The sequence below is a fragment of the Equus quagga genome, chromosome 13 (genome assembly GCF_021613505.1).
Source record: "Equus quagga isolate Etosha38 chromosome 13, UCLA_HA_Equagga_1.0, whole genome shotgun sequence".
In the NCBI taxonomy this organism is placed as follows: domain Eukaryota; kingdom Metazoa; phylum Chordata; class Mammalia; order Perissodactyla; family Equidae; genus Equus; species Equus quagga.
Genome location: NC_060279.1, coordinates 84,157,488 through 84,175,392, shown reverse-complemented (window position 1 = coordinate 84,175,392; position 17,905 = coordinate 84,157,488). Strand labels below are relative to the sequence as shown.

Here is a 17,905-nt window from a genome sequence, read left to right as displayed (position 1 = left end):
CCCCGGGAGCCGAGCGCGGCGCGCGGGCCGGCGGCGGCGGCGGGCGCCGACCAGCGGCGGGAGAGCTTGCGCGCGAGGCGGGCGATCGCCGAGGGCCGCAGGCCGTAGTCGCGCTCGAGCTCCTGGCGCGAGATCTCGATGTTGCCGGTGTACCAGAGGATCCAGCCGAGCAGGCTCAGGAAGACGAGCAGCGCGCCCGAGTAGATGAGCAGGTCGCCGAAGTCGCGGCCGCGCACCTGCAGCTGCGCGAACACGCCGGTCAGCAGCGCCGCCATGCCCGCCACGTCCAGCGCCACGGCCAGCAGCAGCGCCATCCGGCAGCGGCCCAGGCCGGACGAGGGCACGGGCACGCCGGCCGGCGGGGACGGTGCGCTGGGCGGGGGCCCCTGCGCGGCGCACACCGCCGGCACGGCCGCCATGGCCCTGCTGCGCCGCGCTGGCTCCCACCGAGAGCGTCCTGGGGTGCGGCCAGACCGGGGCGGGGTCAGGGGACGGCGCCAGGTGTGCCCGGCGCCCGCCCGGTCACCTGAGCTGGGCGCGGACGGGGCGCCCTGGCCCGGGTGCTGCGCAGGGCTCGGCCCTCGGAGCCCTCTGCTGGGGGCAGCCGGGCTCACAGACAGCGGTGGCCTAGGGCCCCTGCGCCCCAGGGAGCGCGGAGCGGCACACGGCCCCGATTCGGGACGCTGCGGGGGCACCGGACAAACCGCGCCTCTCGCGTTTGCTCCGTGGTTTCCGCCGGGGCCTCTGGACTGTCAGGACCCGACACGGCGAAGCCCACGGGCGCAGACGGGACCCCTGCCCTCGGGGAGGTTCCAGACCTAAGTGCAAGCCCAGGGGCACTCGTGGAGGTGGCAGAGGCGCGGCCATTCCTTTTGTTCTCAGGGGTCTCCTGAGGTCCCCCCAGCCCCAGGCCCGGTGCCGGTGAGGCCGAGCCCACAGACCTCCATCGGGCAAGGCTCCTGCCCCTTAACGTGACCCCGACAACAGGAAATAAACTTCCGGGAGGTTTAATGGGCGTGACGCAGGGCGGACTGCAGGGGAACAATGGGAGCTGGACCAACAGGTGTGGAACCCCTAAAGGAACCAAGAGCTTCCCCAGGCAAATCTCCTTTCCTCTAAACATCAACTCGCCCGACAGGAAACCCACGCTGGCAGTCTGCGAGAAGGTTCCGAGAAACTTTTCTCCAGACTCCGAAGAGTTTAGGAGTTTATTTTAAGAGGACCCTGGGGAGAGAGAAGTAAGAGAGGGCCGCCGGGATTAGCCGAAGGGTTCCGAACGTGGCCGAGCGGTTACGGACAGACCCGAACCGGGCGTGAGCCAATAGGGGAAGGCAGACACTGAGCTGAAGGGCGTTTCCGGAGAGTGCCGAAGATGTCCGAGCGGGCCTCGGTGCCTTCGTCGGGAATAGCCGAGGGTTTACGAAGAAGACCGGAAGCATCCGAAGACACCGGAGTTAGGCTTAACTAGTTCACGCACTCACAGGTTCATTCATAAAACAAATGTTTATTGAGCGCCTAGTCTGTGCACAGTGCTAAGCGCTGGGTAAATAATACTAGGGAGAGGCCGCTAAGGAAGGGGACTTGGGGCCTGTCGAGAGGGACCCACTCAGAAACCCAGCCATGGGATTCTGAAAATACACGAAGGGTCCTCAGAACTGTGGTGCTCCGCGTCCGAGAACATGCCCTCGGGTCTCTCGCAGAAGAGTTCCGAAGATCCCCGAGCGGTGTGCGACGGGCTAGCGGAAATAGCCGAAGGTCTCCGAGCCTCCTCGGAGGAGGGCGGGAGGAGGCGGGGACAGGCCCTGGCACGCGCGAGCCCAGAGAGGAAGCGGAAATGCGTATCGGTATTAAAGACATCGCCCCGCCTCCCGTCGGTCTCTTTCCGTCTCCGGCTGCCGCGTTGAGAGGAGGTGAGCTCGTGCCGTCTGTCCGCCCGCGTGGTCGAGTTGCGCCGGCCGCCCGCCTTCTCTCCTTGCGCCCCTCGCGCCCTTGGCTGCCCTTCGTCCCCGCCGCCCGAGGTCGCTGTGGTTCCTCACGCTCTGCCCCCCTTTCATCCCCCCAGTTAGTCTCGGCACCCGAGTTCAGTCCCGCCGCCTTAGGTCGCTCAGCCTGGCTTGGCAAATTCCTAGGTGTTGTCTGCCTTTGGGAGTGCCCCCTTCCATCAGGTCCGTATCGCACCCCTACCTCTGTTTTCCGGATGGGACCCCGTGGCCCGGCGTCGGCCCGCTCCTCCCTTTGACACCTCCCCGCGCCCCTTTCTCCGCAGTTGCCGCCATGTCCGCGCATCTACAATGGATGGTCGTGCGGAACTGCTCCAGCTTCCTGATCAAGAGGAACAAGCAGACGTACAGCACCGTAAGTGGGCCCCGGACGGCCGGGGCGGAGGGAGGCAGCTTCACGATCGCCGGGTCCCCTCCCTCACGGCCCCCTCTGCGTTCTCCTTCCCAGGAGCCCAATAACCTGAAGGCCCGCAACTCCTTCCGCTACAACGGGCTGATTCACCGCAAGACTGTGGGTGTGGAGCCCGCGGCCGACGGCAAAGGGGTCGTGGTGGTGATGAAGCGGAGATCCGGTGAGCGTTTGCCCTGGCTCGGCCCGGACGACTGGGCATCCGGGGCAGGGAGCTGTGGCTTTTCCGTGTCGGGCCGCAGGAGTGATGCTGCCCTGGAATCGAGGTTCCCCCAGGTCAGGGCGAAAGCCTGGGAAGCTGGCTCCTTTGCAAGCCCACCGGCTGTGCGAGCTGCCGGCTCGTTTAGCCTGTTTTCTCGTCTGTGGATGAGCACAGTGGAGAAATTTTAGCACCTCGACTGTACTGGGTGGTTGTAAGGATTAAATTTTGGCCTTGCACGGTCAGATCGTGTTTGCAGATGAAATCTTTGAAGCAGCTCAGGTGGAGAGTGTCTCCATTTCTGTGCAGGGTGGAAAATTGAGGCAAACAGGTGAGCATCCTTCTGTAGGAACTGACAGGCTGGGTCAGAAACAGCAGTTTGACTCCGTATTCTGCTTGTGTGGACTCAGGAGGGCCTGAGGACCCGCCCCCGCCCGCCATGGGCTGCATTCTCAGCCTCTTAGGGGAGGTCCAGGAGATGCAGGGGTCTCTGGACAGTTACTGACAGGTGAGCTGGGGCTGTCGCACCTCCACCAGTTTTATTTTGTGCTGGGGTTTTTCTTTTGTTTTTTTTTAAAGATTTTTTTTTTTCTTTTTTCTCCCCAAAGCCCCCTGGTACATAGTTGTGCATTCTTAGGTGTGGGTTTCTCTAGTTGTGGCTTGATGAGCGGCACCATGTCCGCGCCCAGGAATCGAACCGATGAAACACTGGGCCGCCTGCAGCAGAGCACTCGAACTTGGCCACAGGGCCGGACCGGGTTCCCACACTTCTGAGAACCCTGTTCTGGTGTGTTGGGTACTGAAAACTTGACTTTCCTCTCTCTGTTGGCTGGCCGTTCCTGTGCTGTCAGGAACCAGGCTGACGTGAGGAGGTCAGCAAGTCAGGTGAGAGTGACATTAAACCACCCTTATGGTGAGGAGTCCTTGGCTTCTTGGGGACTCTTTCCGCCAGGAGTGCAGGCCTCCAGCCAGGACTCCATCAGTTCCGTCCGACTTCAGATCCTGACTGAGGTCAGCAGTTTTGTGGCCTAGGAAAGGGTTGTTAGCTTTAATCCGGGGCAGTGAGTCTAGACTCCACCTGTGCACAGGTGAGGAGCAGGTGCTTGCCCCGGCGCTCCCTCACTCCTGGCCCTCTTGTGGCTGCTTGTCCTCCAGCATCGGGCCAGGCCTTAGAGCTCAGCATTTCAGGCTCTTCTACCAGAGAGGGTAGCTTGGGCCTGGGAGGGTGGGGCAGCGAGGAGGCTGGAGCTGCAGTCTGAGAAGCATCCACTACCCAGCCAGCCCGCTGCCAAGTGTTTGCCTGCCCTGCTCTCTCCTCTCCCTGGAGTCAGCTCCCATCCATGTAAAGTGAGGTGAAGATGATGAATGCTGTGTCTGAGGGACACAGCGAGGAGGAGACACCTGTACAGTGCTTGTGGCAGGGCTTGGCATGTGGTGGTCACCAACTGTCCCGTAAATGGATGCGTGGGGAGATGTGGCTGGCTGTGGGGCTGCCCTGCCTGCCCAGGCTCCCAGCCGAGGCCTTCGGGTTCTGGGGTGGCATTGTGTCCTCATGCTGGGAGGTGCACTGAAGACCCAGACCATCTGACCCCTACGGCCACTCTTCCCTGCCAGGCCAGAGAAAGCCAGCCACGTCCTATGTTCGGACCACCATCAACAAGAACGCCCGGGCCACCCTCAGCAGCATCCGGCACATGATCCGCAGGAACAAGTACCGCCCCGATCTGCGCATGGTGAGTGGGGGCCGCGGCAGGCCCGCGCGGGCGCAGGTGGCTGCACTTAGGAGCTGGTGGGAGTGGGGGAGTCCGGCCGGTGCTATGAGGGAGGGCCCTCTGCCGACTGGCGGAGCTGGACCGGTGCTCAGGTGGGAGAAGGGACATTTTCCACCTGGGAGGCAGGCTGGGGACGCACAGCTGATGAGGTGGGTAAATGGTCCCCACCTGGCTCCACAGGCCGCCATACGCAGAGCCAGCGCCATCCTGCGCAGCCAGAAGCCTGTGATGGTGAAGAGGAAGCGGACCCGCCCCACCAAGAGTTCCTGAACATTCCCACCCTCAAAGCAATAAAGACATCAGTCGCTTTTCCTCAGCCGTTTCACCTGAGCTTCCGTTCTGTGTGGGCCCCAGGTTTCTGGCTGTGTGTGACTAGGCCGTGTCACCAGAACCCTGGAGTGTTAGCTTATCCCCAGGTGGCTCCTCACCCACTGGGACCACGCAGCTTGCGGTGTCTTGGGACTGGAGGGACCAGGGCCAGGTGGGGGAGCTCAGCCCCACTCTTGTGTGCGGCCTGGTCCAGTGTTTCTCTTGCTTCTCAGACAGGGCCCGGGTTCACTTCACAAGTGACTGTTGAGTATGACAAATTATAAAGTGCAGGTTATGGGCCGGCCCCGTGGCCGAGTGGTCAAGTTCGCGCGCTCTGCTTCGGCGGTCCAAGGTTCTCTGGTTCGTATCCTGGGCGCGGGCATGGGACTGCTCATCAGGCGACGCTGAGGCGCCATCTCCCATACCACGACTAGAAGGACTCACAACTAAAAATACGCAACTACGTACTGGGGGGCTTTGGGGAGAAAAATGAAAAATAAAATCTTTGAAAAAAAAAGTGCAGGTTAAAGAAGTTAAGTTTGGAATTGTCAGAATCCCACGCTTTGCTAACACATGACAAAGCTTTAAGAAAGATAAGTAATGGTTTTTTCCCCCTTCTTCTCCCCAAAGACCCCCAGTACATAGTTGTTTACTCTAGTTGTGAGTGTCTCTGGTTGTGGCATGTGGGATGCCACCTCAGCATGGCCTGATGAGCGGTGCCATGTATGTGCCCTGGATCTGAACTGGTTGAAACCCTGGGCCGCCTAAGCGGAGTGCACAAACTTAACCCCTCGTATAGCTGGCCCCAAGTGATGATTCTTGATCCCTTAACCTTTAGAGTAAATCTCCTAAGGGGTGGGGCCCTACACCAAGGAAGGGCCGGCTCGCTGGCTTGTGGGCCGAATTGGCCTGCCTCCTGTTTCCATGATGTTACCTGTTCTGTGCCTCTGTTACAGCCTTGTTTGGAGTGTGGCCCGCAAAGATGAAAGTATTTACTCTCTGTGGCTCTCGTAGGACAGCCTGACTCCTGATGGGCGCTCTGAGGGAGCCAGCTGACCCCCCTTGCTGTGGGTCCTGGGACAGCAGCTCAGGGCCGCTGCAGGGACCGCACAGGAGTGAAGTGAAGTGTATTCTAGGACTTGGGTAGGGCTGCACAGAGCCCTTGGGGCCCCATCGTGCCATGGCCATTGGTTCTGGCCAAGAGCGCCCATCTCCCTGTCTGAAATGGGAGGCAGATAGGTGATGGTCAGGGCACCGATGCAGCTCGTGAATCCTCACAGCGCTGTGGGGCACTGTGCCCATCCTCGAGGACAGAGGCCACTCAGCAGGGAGGGCTGGCCCCAGGCTTCCACCATCAGCTGGCATCCTTAAACAGCTTATTAGCTAAGAACGTGCGCAGCCAGCTGTCTACCTCCTGCTATGCTGCGTGTGGACAGCCCATCCTGCAACCTCGCTCCTCACCTGCCGCCTGGGCCCGGCTCAATGCCTGCATGCTCTTCGGAGCCTAACTGCTCCTCTAGTCCCCGCCCGGCTCTTCTGTGCCCACTCTGTCTCTGCTGCCCTCTCCTCATCCCCTGAGGCTGCCTCCTGTTCTGGCCACAGCTCTGCGGCCTCAAAGAGGCCCCCCACTCTGGACAACTGGGTCTGAAGCAGGTTCTCCAGTTGCCCCGCCCTCTTGCTCTTTGACCCATTGTCTCTTTGCCTGATGGTGTTTATCAAACAGATGGTGGCTCATACCTCGAAGGCAGAGGTGCTGGACACTGGCTGCCCAGGTTCTACAACCAGCTTGGCTACTAGCTGTGTTGCCTCAGGCAAGTAGCTAGATCTCTAACGCAGACACCCGACAGAGCAGGTGTCATCCCCAGCTTACAGACGTAGAAACAGGCTTGGATGGAGGAAATGTCACCCGTGTTGCTGCTCCTGGCACCTACGTACACCTGCTTCCTGTGTACCTACTGTGTAGCAGCCACTGTGCCGGGGGCCAAGCATCCAGCATGGGGCTTCTGGGTCCCTGCTGTCCTGGGGATCTGGTCCAGAGAGGGAGCTGTGCTCCCTGCCCCCACTCCACAGCTCTGTGGCCAAGGGGGCAAAGGGCCCCCTTTCCTGAGGCCCCCGCTGGGGTCAGGGGCAGATGTCCTGCCTCGAGGAGCAGACTCCACAGGCCCAGACACAGCTCCTGACCTCCGTCCTCTGCCCCCACCGCCCCTCCAGCCTTCCCCAGGCCATGGGGAACCTGACCACTTCTGGCCAAACACTGCCTCGCCTGGATTGTTAGACTAGCCTCCACCCTTGCCTTACTTGGGTCCATGCCTACCCAGGTGGAGAGGCGTCCTGTTGGAACTAAGTCAGGTGGCTTAACACGGCTCCAGAGCCTCCCACGTTCTCATCCCACTCGAGTGAAAGGCAGGCCCCTGGCCCGGGCCCACAAGGCCCACCTTCACCTCATGGCCCCTCCCCTTGCAAGGGGTCTGCATGCCACGGGGGGTGGGGCCGAGCGGTGGGAGGGAGGGAATTGGTCTCAGCCCTGAGTCTACGCTGGAGCCCCTGGTGCTGTGTGAATGTGGACAAGCCATCTCTGGGCCTCAGCTTCCCATCTCTTCCCTCCTGGGAAGGGGGAGGGCCTGCAGGAGATGTGATTTCCAGGAGGCCCTCTAGGCAAACTTTCTCACAAGTGATGTGTTGGCGTGGGAATTAGAAAGCAGAGAGAAACAGGAAAAATAATGAGATTGAAAAAACCCCGTAAGTACCCAGACACCACATAATAAAAATGCTGAAAGCTGAAGGCAAAAGGGAAATCTGGGGAACCACAAGAGAAAGCCAACTCGGGTGCAGGGGAGCCCTGATAAGACTGACAGCAGACTGCAGCAGGGGCAGTGGGATGACCGGCGCTGAGAGCCGCTGCCACCCACCTCCCACAGTGGTGCCATCGATGTGCCATCTGGACTGGGGGTTCAGAGCAGCAGGGGGCCAGGCTGCCTTGGTTCAAATTCCAGGTCTCCTGGTTCCTGGCTGTGGGCACTTGGGCCAGTCACCTAGTCTCTCCATGCCTCAGTTTACCCGTACGTGAACCGAGGTCCTTTCAAGTGCCTGGTCCTTCAGGGCTCCACAAAACAGAGATTGTGGTTTGCTCTGCTGCTGTGTCTCCAGTGCTAGCCCAGGGAATGTCTGCAGAATGAGTGAGTATAGGGCACACTCCTGACAGCTACCATGCACAAGGTCACTCAGAGCACTGGGGCCTCCGGGCTTCTCACAGCAGTGGAGACTCAGGGCTGAGACATGCTCTGATCATGGGAGGGGCTGGCCTTGATTATATTCCCACCTGCACAGATACATGAGATACATTGGGGTTCCAGCGCTTCCTGGCTGTGCAACGTTGGGCGCATTCTTCAATCTCTCTGTGCCTTGTTCCCTCTTCTGTGACGCATGCATATCAATAGACCTTACTTCCTAAGGCTGTGGAGAAGATTAAATGCACAAAAAGCTTAGGATGCGGCCTGCCAAGACAAGCCCACAAATTTTCCTTGCATGAATGAATTAATGGATGTTTATTATTATAAGTTGTTTTGACCAGATGGACTCAAATGATCACAAATGTGTTCCCATGTCTGTAACTATTTGCCCACAAAACGATGCTCGTGTGTTTCAGAGCACTTTGAAGCCATGTGCCAAATCCATGCGCTCTGATGCCCCGTGGTTCCAAGTTTCCGGGGCAGCCCGGCCTTCCATGTGTCGTCGTGAACATCACTGCAGCCTCTGCTGCGTTTGTGATCCGGGCGGTTTCTGCCCCGTCCAGGCATTTTAAAAATTTCCCTTTATTCCTTTTGTAGTCAGTTGCTGGAATAAAATCAGCTATTCTTTTGAAGTTTTTCATTATGTAAATAACATGTGCACGTGTTTCGGAGACATGCAAATAGAAGGAGTCGCCTGGGGCAAGGAGGGTAAGATCCCAGCCCGCGATCCAACCCTCAACCGCTGTGTAGACACTGTTCGCGAATATCCCTGTCCAGGGCCTGCCGAGTTCACCCTCCCGGTGCCTCCCCGACCCTGGCCGGACCTGGGCTCTCTTACTGCAAACCCAGCATATTTGTTTTAGTGTCTGTGTTTAGTATTTATGGAAGAGATGCAAAAGTAGGGGATCCTGTAACTGGCTTCACAGTTTTTCTGTAAATCTAAAACTGTTCTAGAAAAAGTTAAGTGTAGGGTCAGCCCAGTGGCGTAGCCGTTAAGTTTGTGTGCCCCACTTCGGCACCCTGGGGTTTGCCCGTTTGGATCCTGGGCGCGGGCCTAGCACTGCTCGTCAAGCCTTGCTGAGGCAGCATCCCACACAGAAGAAGTAGAAGGACCTACAACTAGAATATACAACTATGTACTGGGGCTTTGGGGAGAAGAAGAAGAAAACAAAAAGAGGAAGATTGGCAACAGATGTTATGCTCAAGGCCAATCTTCCTCACCAAAGAATAGCATACTTAAAAAAAAATATTAGGGGCTGGTCCCGTGGCCGAGTGGTTAAGTTCGTGTGCTCCGCTGCGGCGGCCCAGGGTTCGGATCCTGGGCGCGGACATAGCACTGCTCCTCAGGCCACGTCGAGGCGGCGTCCCACATCCCACAACTAGAAGGACGTGCAACTAAGATATACAACTGTGTACAGGGGGGGTTTGGGGAGATAAAAGCAGAAAAAGAAAAGGATTGGCAACAGTTGTTAGCCCAGGTGCCAATCTTTAAAAAAAAAAAAAAAGTATTAAAAACATACTAAGATATTGTTCACCTCTTAGATTGAGAAAATTCCAAATGTTGGATATAGATCACAGTACTGGCGAGCGTGGAGGAACAAGCACACCATCCATTGCTGACAGTGTAAATTGGGACAAACCCCATGGGGAACAATTTGGCAATACGGGGACAAAATTACAAATGAACGTACCCTTGGGCACAGTAATGTCACTTGTAAGATTTATGCCTTGGATATACTCCCTTGTGTGCCAGTGATCCACATACAAAGGTCATTCCCTCGGGCACTGTCGGTGAGTCTGTCCAGGACGTGTGAAACACACAATGGCACGTCTACACGATGGCATGCGAGGCCGCTAAGAGCAGGAAAGATTGTCAGTGCTCACTCGACTGACTTCCAAGACTTGCTGTCACGTGACAAAGGCAAGATGCGATGTGCTGTGTAGTGGACACTGCTAGTGCGTGAAAATAAAAGAGGGGTGGGCTTCAAAGAGTCTGTTTAAACTTGCTCATATTTGCAGAGAATTTCCTCAGAAAAATACATGAGAACCTAGTGACACTGGTTGTCCCTGATTAAGGGAACTGGGTGTTGGGGAGACAGGAATGAGAGGGAGCTGTTTCTTTGCAGAAATTTTGTCTTTAAAATTAAAAAAAAAATAGTTTTTGCTTTTTGCATGCATGGGGAACATTCACAAATTATTCCGAGCTGTCCTTCCTTAAGACCATATTTGCAGGTTCTAATGTGACCTCTCAGAGGCAGTCAATGCACATGCAAGCCGATACATATGCATCCTACTTAAAACAAAATTAACAAAAAATTAACAAAAATGGTAGCACATCATGTACACCATGTGCTTGTTGCTGTTTTTCACTTAATATATTTTGGAGATTGGTCCGTATCCGTACATAATGAGTATATAGTAGACATGCAGAAAAGTGCCTAAGACATATTTATACACTTAAAAGCATAATTATAAAGCGAGCAGCACCCATGTAACTAACACCAAGTAAAGAAACTGAGGACTACCAGGCCCGCAAAGCCCTCCTGGGCCCCGTGCTGGCCGGAGGTAACCAGAATCCCGAGCTTTATGGAGACATTCTTCACTTGTATAGTTTTACCAAGGGAGGTCTGGATGTTTAGCAGGACGGGTTATTTCTGGCCCTTCTGGGATGGTGGACGAATGTTTAGCAGGACGGCTTATTTCTGGCCCTTCTGGGATGGTGGACGAAGGCATTCAATCTGTCGGTATCTTGTGATTCCTTTGGCTGATGTGACATTTGTGATTCTCCCACACTGCTGGAAGGAGGGAAGGTTGGTGGTTTTTGTGTCATATAGTATTGTTTCCTGAATATACAAGCATGTTGATACTGTTTGCAATTAAGACAAAGGCTGCTTCAAGCCTGTGGCCCGTGCATGAGGGCGCAGAGTAAGCAGGAGTGCGTGCCCTCGCCTTCCGAGGAGTGACACGCGCCCCACCTCTCTCCCACCAGGAGCGCAGGAGCGGCCGCAGCCTACAACCCAGTGGACGCTGGGTCTTGTCAGACTTCATGACTGTTGCCAGGTTCATGGCAGCGTGGCGGCATCAACTTTGGCTTACGGCATTGTCCCAGTTACTGATGAGGACGAGTCTCTTCATGTGTTCGCTAGTCACTGGGATTTCCTTTTCTATGAAGTGTTTGTGCAAGTGCTTCTGCCAACTTCTCTTTTGTGCCGTCTTTTCCTTACCGATTTGTAGGAGCTCTTTACCTATTGTTTGGATTAGTTCTTTTGGGTTCTATGTCTTGCAAATGTCTTCTGTCCCACTGACTCGTCTTTCACTTTAGATAAACAGTAGTTCTTGATTAAAAATTTTTTTAAAATCAACTTCATTGAGATATACTTTACACAAAGTAAAAGGCACCTATTTTAAGTACATAGTTTTATAAGTTTTAACAAATTTATGCACTGGCGCGACCACCACCATAATCAAGATCTGGAATATTGTCACCCCAAAATGTTCCCCATACCCCTGAACCCATACAGCCTATGATCTGCTTTGGGCCGCTAGTGATTAATTTAGCCTGTTCTAGAATTTCATGTAAGTGGAATCCAATATTTTGTTCACTTCTGTAAATGGCCTCACTCCTCATATGATACTTCTGAGCTGCATCCGCGTTGTTTGTCTGTCGACATTCTCCTGAGTCGTATTCCACTGTACGAACTCACCAATGTCTTTAGCCATTCATCTGTAGGTGAACATTTGGGTTGTTTTGTTTTTGCCTATTACAAAGGAAGCAACTATGAAAATTCATGTATAAATCTTTGTGTAGACATTCTTTTTTTTCATTTTGTTTGTGATCATTTTTGACAGTCTTTGGGACCCAGCACAGAGCCTGGCAGAGGGCAACAAAATCCTGTTGTTATTGGATGAGAAACTGAGTCACAGATGGCTGGCTGGCCTTCTCTGGTCTCTTCCTTTCCCCTTCCCCCCACTGAGCCCCGACACCAGCAGCTTTGCGGCCCTTACCCTGGACCCTCCACAGCAGTCCAAGGTGTACAATGACCGCCAGTCTGCTGTCCTGCAGATGAGAAGCAGGGCAGGGAGGAGGGGCCCTGCCCTCCGGCAGCCGCGGTGTGTGCGGTGTGTGCGGGGAGCTAATCTGCCCCAGGTTCTCCACGCCCCCCCGGGGGGCAGAACCTCTTACTACTTGGGGTTAATCAGGAGCAACGGGGCAGCCTCATCTAGTCAGCTGAGCCCCCAAAAGGACTAGGTCCTTAAGCTGGACATTTGAGGCTTCAGACAGGAAGAAAGGGGCCACAGGGCAAGAACCCCAGCGGCTTCCAGCTGAGAACACCCCCCAGGCCCTACAAGCCCGAGAACCCAAAGCCTCCAACCATGAGCCCGAGGACCCCAGGGAGGAACCTGGCCCAGCGGGTACCTCAACTTCCACTGTGAAGCCTGAGCAGTGACCAGCTGGTCGCGCCCACACTGCCCACCAACAGAAGCTGTGGGATGGGTGTCGTTTTAGGCCTGGGGTTTGTGATGGTACCCAGAAATACACATGGGAGATGCTTTGTTGCCCAGAGAAAAAACCAATCTTGAGGCCACAGCTGGATTGGGTGCCATGAGGGCGCAGAAGTTCACCTGTCCAGGACAGACAGACAAGGCAAGAGCCAGGCTCCTCACACTTGTCACCTGGCATTCGGGGCAGGAAGGGACACTGCCAAGCCAACGCCTGCTTGGTTCGGGAGAGAACGAGGGTGGCAGCCATCAGAGGAGGCCCTAGGCCCACCTGCTTCCTACCCCCACTGGAAATGTGACTCCAGACACTCCCCCACCGCCACAGCTCAGACAGAGGTGGCCCCAGACCTCCAACAGCGGGCCTGGTGAGCTGGGGCAGACCCAGTGCTGCGGTCGACACATGGACCAGGGCGCAGATGGTGGTGCCAACTGCCGGGAGCCAGCATGGCCGAGGAGGGTCCCGGGGCATCTGCAAGGCACAGCAGCTGCTTTTCCAACTTTATTTAGAAAAACAAATCCAGGTCCCAGTGCCCCACGCCCTCCCCCACCCCAGCCATAATTTAAATAACTTAGAGACAGAGTTGGGGGTCAGGTGGGGAAGGAGAAAAGCCCGCTACAGCCGCCGCAGTGCCCGCTTCTTGTCCGTCTTTCTCTTGGCTGCCAGCTTCTTATCCCGCTCGCCCGCGTGCTTCTTGGCCATGGGACCCTCAGCCCCTCCCGGGCCTCCGGGGGCCACAGGGTCAGTGGAGGAGGCCGCAGCCGCACCGGCCACGGCCCGGCCGGCCTCAGGCCTCCGGCCGCTGGGCCCGCCAGCGCCGCCGTGGATCTCGGTGAGCAGGCGGGCGCGGGCGGCGTACTCCTCGTAGTTCTCCAGGAGCAGGCGGCCCGCCTCCTCATTGAGGGCAGACTCGGGGTTAGGGTGGATCAGCAGGCACTTGATGGTCTGTGGGGAGAGGGCCCAGGGTCAGGGGCCAGGCCACCCACGGGCCCCCAACCCTCCCACGGCCAGCGTTGTGGCCTCTGCTCCCAACACCGTGTCCCCACATGGGACATGGTCCAGATCACAGCTGCATCCTTCATCTGTGCTCAGTGTCACCCACGCAGGCCCACTGCACCAGTGGTGAGACTGGGACTGGGGAGAGAGGGATGTGCCCAAGGCCACTCAAGAAGTGAGGGGGACTGTAGGAACTCACATCTGGGCCTGGTTTAAATAGGAATCCAAGTGCAGAGCCACAGACTGGCTGGGCGGACCACACCCAAGAGAAAGGCTCCAAGACATAAGGGGGACTGGTGCCTGAGGGACATCCAGAGGGCAGTCCAGGAAGGGGGCGAGTCCTCCATGCCCCTTCATGGGCCAGATTTAACTGAGGGGTAAACTGAGGCTGAGAAGGCACAAACTCCACATCCCAGAGGTGAGACCAGCAGCCCTGGTGGATCCTGACATGGGTCTGCACCAACCAGCGGTGGCCCCTAAGCCATGATGTCTGCCCCACCTCTGCTGTCACTCTAAAAGAGAACCCAGAACATGCCTGGCCTTGAGCAGGTGACATGCCCTCTCTCGCCTGTAAACTGGGGCTGTGGTGACACACGCAAAGCACCTGCCCAGCAGACATCACTGATGATGACCAGGGAGCTGATGGCTCCTCAATTCTGACCACTGCAGCCCGCCACGGGAGGCCTGGCTGCCCTTCCCGCAGCTCCCTCATTGCTGAGCCGGACACACACCCTGCACTGCGGGCTCTGGGGATCATGGGGGCCACTTGGAGTTACTCTGTGAGCTCATCTCTCATGTCCCCTGACACCACTGTCACCACAGGGAGAGGAGGGAAAGGTTTGGGGTTTCCTTGGAGCTCAGCCCTCCCCTGTGCCCTGCAGGAAACCCCAGTTCTCCATCCTGCCTACCATCTGCCCCAGGGGCTTGTTAGAAATTCAGTTAAAAAAAAAGCCAAGGTTTTTTTTTTTTTTTTTTTAACTTGTGAGAAGAGTGGGGAGGAAGCAGACGACCTAAATGCTTCAAGTGGCTGGTGGGCACCCTGGGGCATGGGTACAGTCCACGATGTCTTCACCTGGGCTTCAGTGACACCAGGCCCCTCACTCTGTGGGTGCCGTCCCTGTGCTGCAGGGTGTGGAGCAGCACCCCTGGTCTCCACCCACCAGAGGACGTAGCACTCCCAGCTGTGATAATTAAAAATGTCTGGGGGGGGGGGGGGGGGCAAAATCACACGTGGTTGAGAAACACTGGTCTATGAAAATACTCTGGAATGACAGTGATGACGGGTGTGGAAGTAAGCTCCGTGACTACCGAAAAACAAGGACCTGTGAAAAACCAAGGACCTGTTCATTTTAGAGCAGTGAATTTTGATCCCATGAATTCTATCTTAAAAGCTCCTAACCAGATGCTTGACTTGTAACTGTCAGAAAACTGACCTGCTAGATGAACCCATCCCTCGTCCCAAGGCACAGGTGCCTGGGCCCGGCACTGCCAATCCTTCCAGGATTTCCCAGAAAAACTGGAAACCTGGATTTTTACACGGTAGCCCCCAATCACTTCACAGTTCATTTTAAGAAAGAAACAACACACGGGGGCTCCCTGGGATGTCCAGGAGGGAGGCGGACCTGGTCCAGCCCAGAACTCACCAGCAGCACATGCCGGATGCCCAGCTCAGCTGCCCAGTCCCTCTTGAGCACGTTGACACAGATCTCACCGTTGGCGCCCACATTGGGGTGGAAGATCTTGGTCAAGAAGTAGCCCTTAGGTGGGGAGGCAGGAAAGTCCTTCCCCAGCAGGAGTTTCATGCGGAAGAGGCCTCCAGCGTATGGGGTCCCCTCTGGAATGCAGAGAGGGGAAATTGGGTCAAGAGGCTCAGCACTCCTAGGTACCCCACAAAACTCCAAAGCATGGTCTCCATGGTGTGGCTGTGAGGCAAGTGCCCTGCTGCCTCCTCCACCAGACTGGGGGGTTCTTGAGAGCAGGACAGGGCTGGGTTCCCAGGGGGCTGCAGGAACCCCCCCCAACCCCCTGGAGCTAACCCCCTGACTTATGTTGCTACCAAGCCCTGGATGCCTCTTCTCTCCCACAGGAAGGCCCCAGTTGCGTACCCCTCCCAAGACGCACAGACACGCACACCTACTTGTCTTCTTGGAAAAACAACTACTTGCAAGCCTCGTGGGTGACTGATGGGACTGTTCTGTCTCCCCGCCACAGTAAACAGGGCTCTCATTCACCCACTTGCTCAGTCAAGGAACCCTGGAGCCATTCCAAACCCATGGCTGGTCCTCCGGCCCCAGTCCCCCCACATCCCACCCATCAGCAGCCTGGGCAGCCGACCTCCAGGTCCCCTCCTGGATCTGACCCCAGCTCCATGTCCAGCTGGACCGGATGCCAGCAGTGGTCGGTGGCTTCCTGCCCAGCCTCCTGTTTCTACCCTCCCTTTGTCCCCACGGAAGTCCAAGGGAACTCTGCAGTGACCCATCACACCTGCTTTAAACCTACCAATGGCTCCCTGTCCAAACTCCTTACAGAGGCCCATGAGTCCCAGAAAATCTATTTCCTAAAAGCTTCCCCAGCCTTCTTCTTTCTTTCTGTTCCTACATTACACCTGCCTTTGGGGACTTTCAATGCCCCAACCCATCGGGGCGTGTCACCATCTCAGGAAGTTTTCCCTGACCACCCCCCCACCCCAGTCCCCACTCGGGACTAGGTTCTTCATTAAACGCTCTTCTAACACCCTGAACGAGTAGCAGAAACATAGTGCATATGGAATACGCTAAATCACCGCGTGATTCAACAGTCTCAGTGTAAGCATTCAGTCACTACTGTCATCTCCCTGAACGCTGCTCTGCCTTGTTCTCTGCTATGTCCCTGACACTCACAGCAAGACAGGGTCTGAGACAGTGTGGCCCATCCTCCAGGTCTTTGCTGATGCTATTCCCACCGCCTGGCACCCTCTTCCCACTCCCACGGAATTCCTACCTGAGGGAACGTAGATGACAGCCTCACCCCAAACCCAGGGAAGGTCCCCATTATATGCCCTCTGGGCAACCATGATTTCCTCACATTTACAGGAAAATTATACACAATTAATTGTCATCTGTAGTGTCCTGCCCTGCAGCCTGCAAGCACCATGAGGCTAAGAGGTGTGCTGTCCCGTCTACCACTGCGTCCCCAGCGCCTGGCAGTCCAGCTTATAATGAGAGCTTCCTATTCTTGATCTAAGGATGACGAGGAATCTAGAAGGCGTGCCTCTTCCTCTTTGGTTCTCACACTCACCAGGGCCCTCGATGGTGACCTGCAAGTCTGTGAGGTCCTCCTCGTTGGGAAAAACCTTGATGCCATCTGGCGGGTCAGCGGTCAGCGTTGTCACCTCCTTGTATACCAGGCGGATGATGTGGGGGGGCAGGTTCTCCACGTTGGAGTTCTGGTCACCGGAGAGAAGACAGTGAGTGGCCAGCAGAGCCCGGATCCAGGATATGGTGGCCGCCCTGGTCTTGACTCTGCAGTCCCAGGCTGTCAATCATGCCTGGGTTCCCAGACCCCTCACCCAGGATGCTTTAGGCAGCGGTGCCAGGCTGATCTCCCACCAGAAATGGGGGCAGATCTCCGAGCGGGCTTGCGGATGGCTCCACCTTCCCCAGAAGCCCCCAAAGCCCGCTGTAGCCCCACATGGGCCACCGATGGTTCCGGGTCGGCAGAGGCCAGGCCTGGTCCCCTTCCCCATCTAACCTTGGCAAAACCATCCTGGAAACCCCAACTCTGGTCTGGGGATGGCGTCGGAGCGTCCTTACTCTCGTAACACCCACGGGCGGGCCACAAAGCCCGCAACTCTCCTCAGGGCTCAGCCGGGCCTTCCCCTCCCGCCCCGCCTCCACGAAGGCCCTTGGGCCCATCCCCGGCCCAGGACCCCCGCACAGGCCCTCCAAGCCGCTAGGCCGCCGGCGCGAAGCTCCTGAGACCCCGCCTCCTCCTCCAGGGGGGCCCCCGACAGCCCCTCCCGGGCCTGGCTGCCGCGCTCACCATGACTGCGGCCGGCCGGGGGCGGGTCCCCCCGGCCCCCTTCCTGCGTTCTCCGGGCCGCCGGCCGGGGCGGGGGGCCCAACTACTGACGCTGCGGCCCTAGCGAGGCACCGGCGGCCCCGCTCCGCTCCCGGCTGCTTCCGAAACACGCAGCGCACGGCGCCCAAAGCTCCCACCGCCCCGGCTGCCCGGCCGCACTGAGCCGGCGGCGCGCGCACCCCCGCCCTTTTATAGCCACCCGCAGGCCCCGCCCCGCTGCGGCCTCGGAGCGCCGCGCCTCGACCCGTGACGTCAGCGCGCACGATCCTCGGCGTTCAGCGCGTTTGCACCTTTCCCGCAAGCAGAGGGCAGAAGCGGGAGAAGTTGGGGAGGGGGGCACAAGGCGGGTCGGCCAATAGGGGCGCGCAGGGGTCGAGGAGGGGGCCCTGGAGAACGGAAGGGCTGAGACTGGGAAGCAGAGAGGAAAGGGATG

General features: G+C 57.3%; 3 protein-coding genes across 5 annotated transcripts in view; 1 reads left to right on the top strand and 2 right to left on the bottom strand.

Annotated features, from left to right (window-relative positions):
• Positions 1 to 1,636, bottom strand: part of TMEM238 (transmembrane protein 238) — a 4,704-nt gene extending 3,068 nt beyond the window's left edge. Inside the window, exon 1 of the mRNA XM_046682748.1 lies at positions 24 to 1,636. Within this exon, the coding sequence (XP_046538704.1) occupies positions 24 to 419 (396 nt within the window). The 5' untranslated portion in view covers positions 420 to 1,636. The remainder of the gene's footprint in view (positions 1 to 23) is intronic.
• A 123-nt stretch (positions 1,637 to 1,759) lies between these two features.
• On the top strand, positions 1,760 to 4,696 carry RPL28 (ribosomal protein L28). Of its 3 annotated transcripts, XM_046682746.1 has the most exons (6): positions 1,894 to 1,910; positions 2,063 to 2,165; positions 2,267 to 2,355; positions 2,449 to 2,572; positions 4,223 to 4,341; positions 4,561 to 4,696. In XM_046682746.1, the coding sequence occupies exons 3-6, from the start codon at positions 2,275 to 2,277 to the stop codon at positions 4,648 to 4,650; spliced, it is 414 nt and encodes a 137-aa protein (XP_046538702.1). In that variant the 5' UTR covers positions 1,894 to 1,910; positions 2,063 to 2,165; positions 2,267 to 2,274; the 3' UTR covers positions 4,651 to 4,696. The 3 variants fall into 3 exon arrangements, with proteins under 3 accessions (XP_046538701.1, XP_046538700.1, XP_046538702.1); XM_046682745.1 differs by lacking the exon at positions 2,063 to 2,165 and having other exon boundaries at positions 1,760 to 1,910; XM_046682744.1 differs by lacking the exon at positions 2,063 to 2,165 and having other exon boundaries at positions 1,820 to 2,018.
• An 8,209-nt stretch (positions 4,697 to 12,905) lies between these two features.
• UBE2S (ubiquitin conjugating enzyme E2 S) lies at positions 12,906 to 17,642 on the bottom strand. The gene is made up of 4 exons (XM_046680396.1): positions 17,434 to 17,642; positions 16,690 to 16,837; positions 15,057 to 15,247; positions 12,906 to 13,362 (listed from the first exon to the last, which is right to left on the bottom strand). Exons 1-4 carry the CDS (start codon positions 17,434 to 17,436, stop codon positions 13,033 to 13,035), a joined length of 672 nt encoding a protein of 223 aa, XP_046536352.1. The 5' UTR covers positions 17,437 to 17,642; the 3' UTR covers positions 12,906 to 13,032.
• Between the last annotated feature and the right edge of the window lie 263 nt (positions 17,643 to 17,905).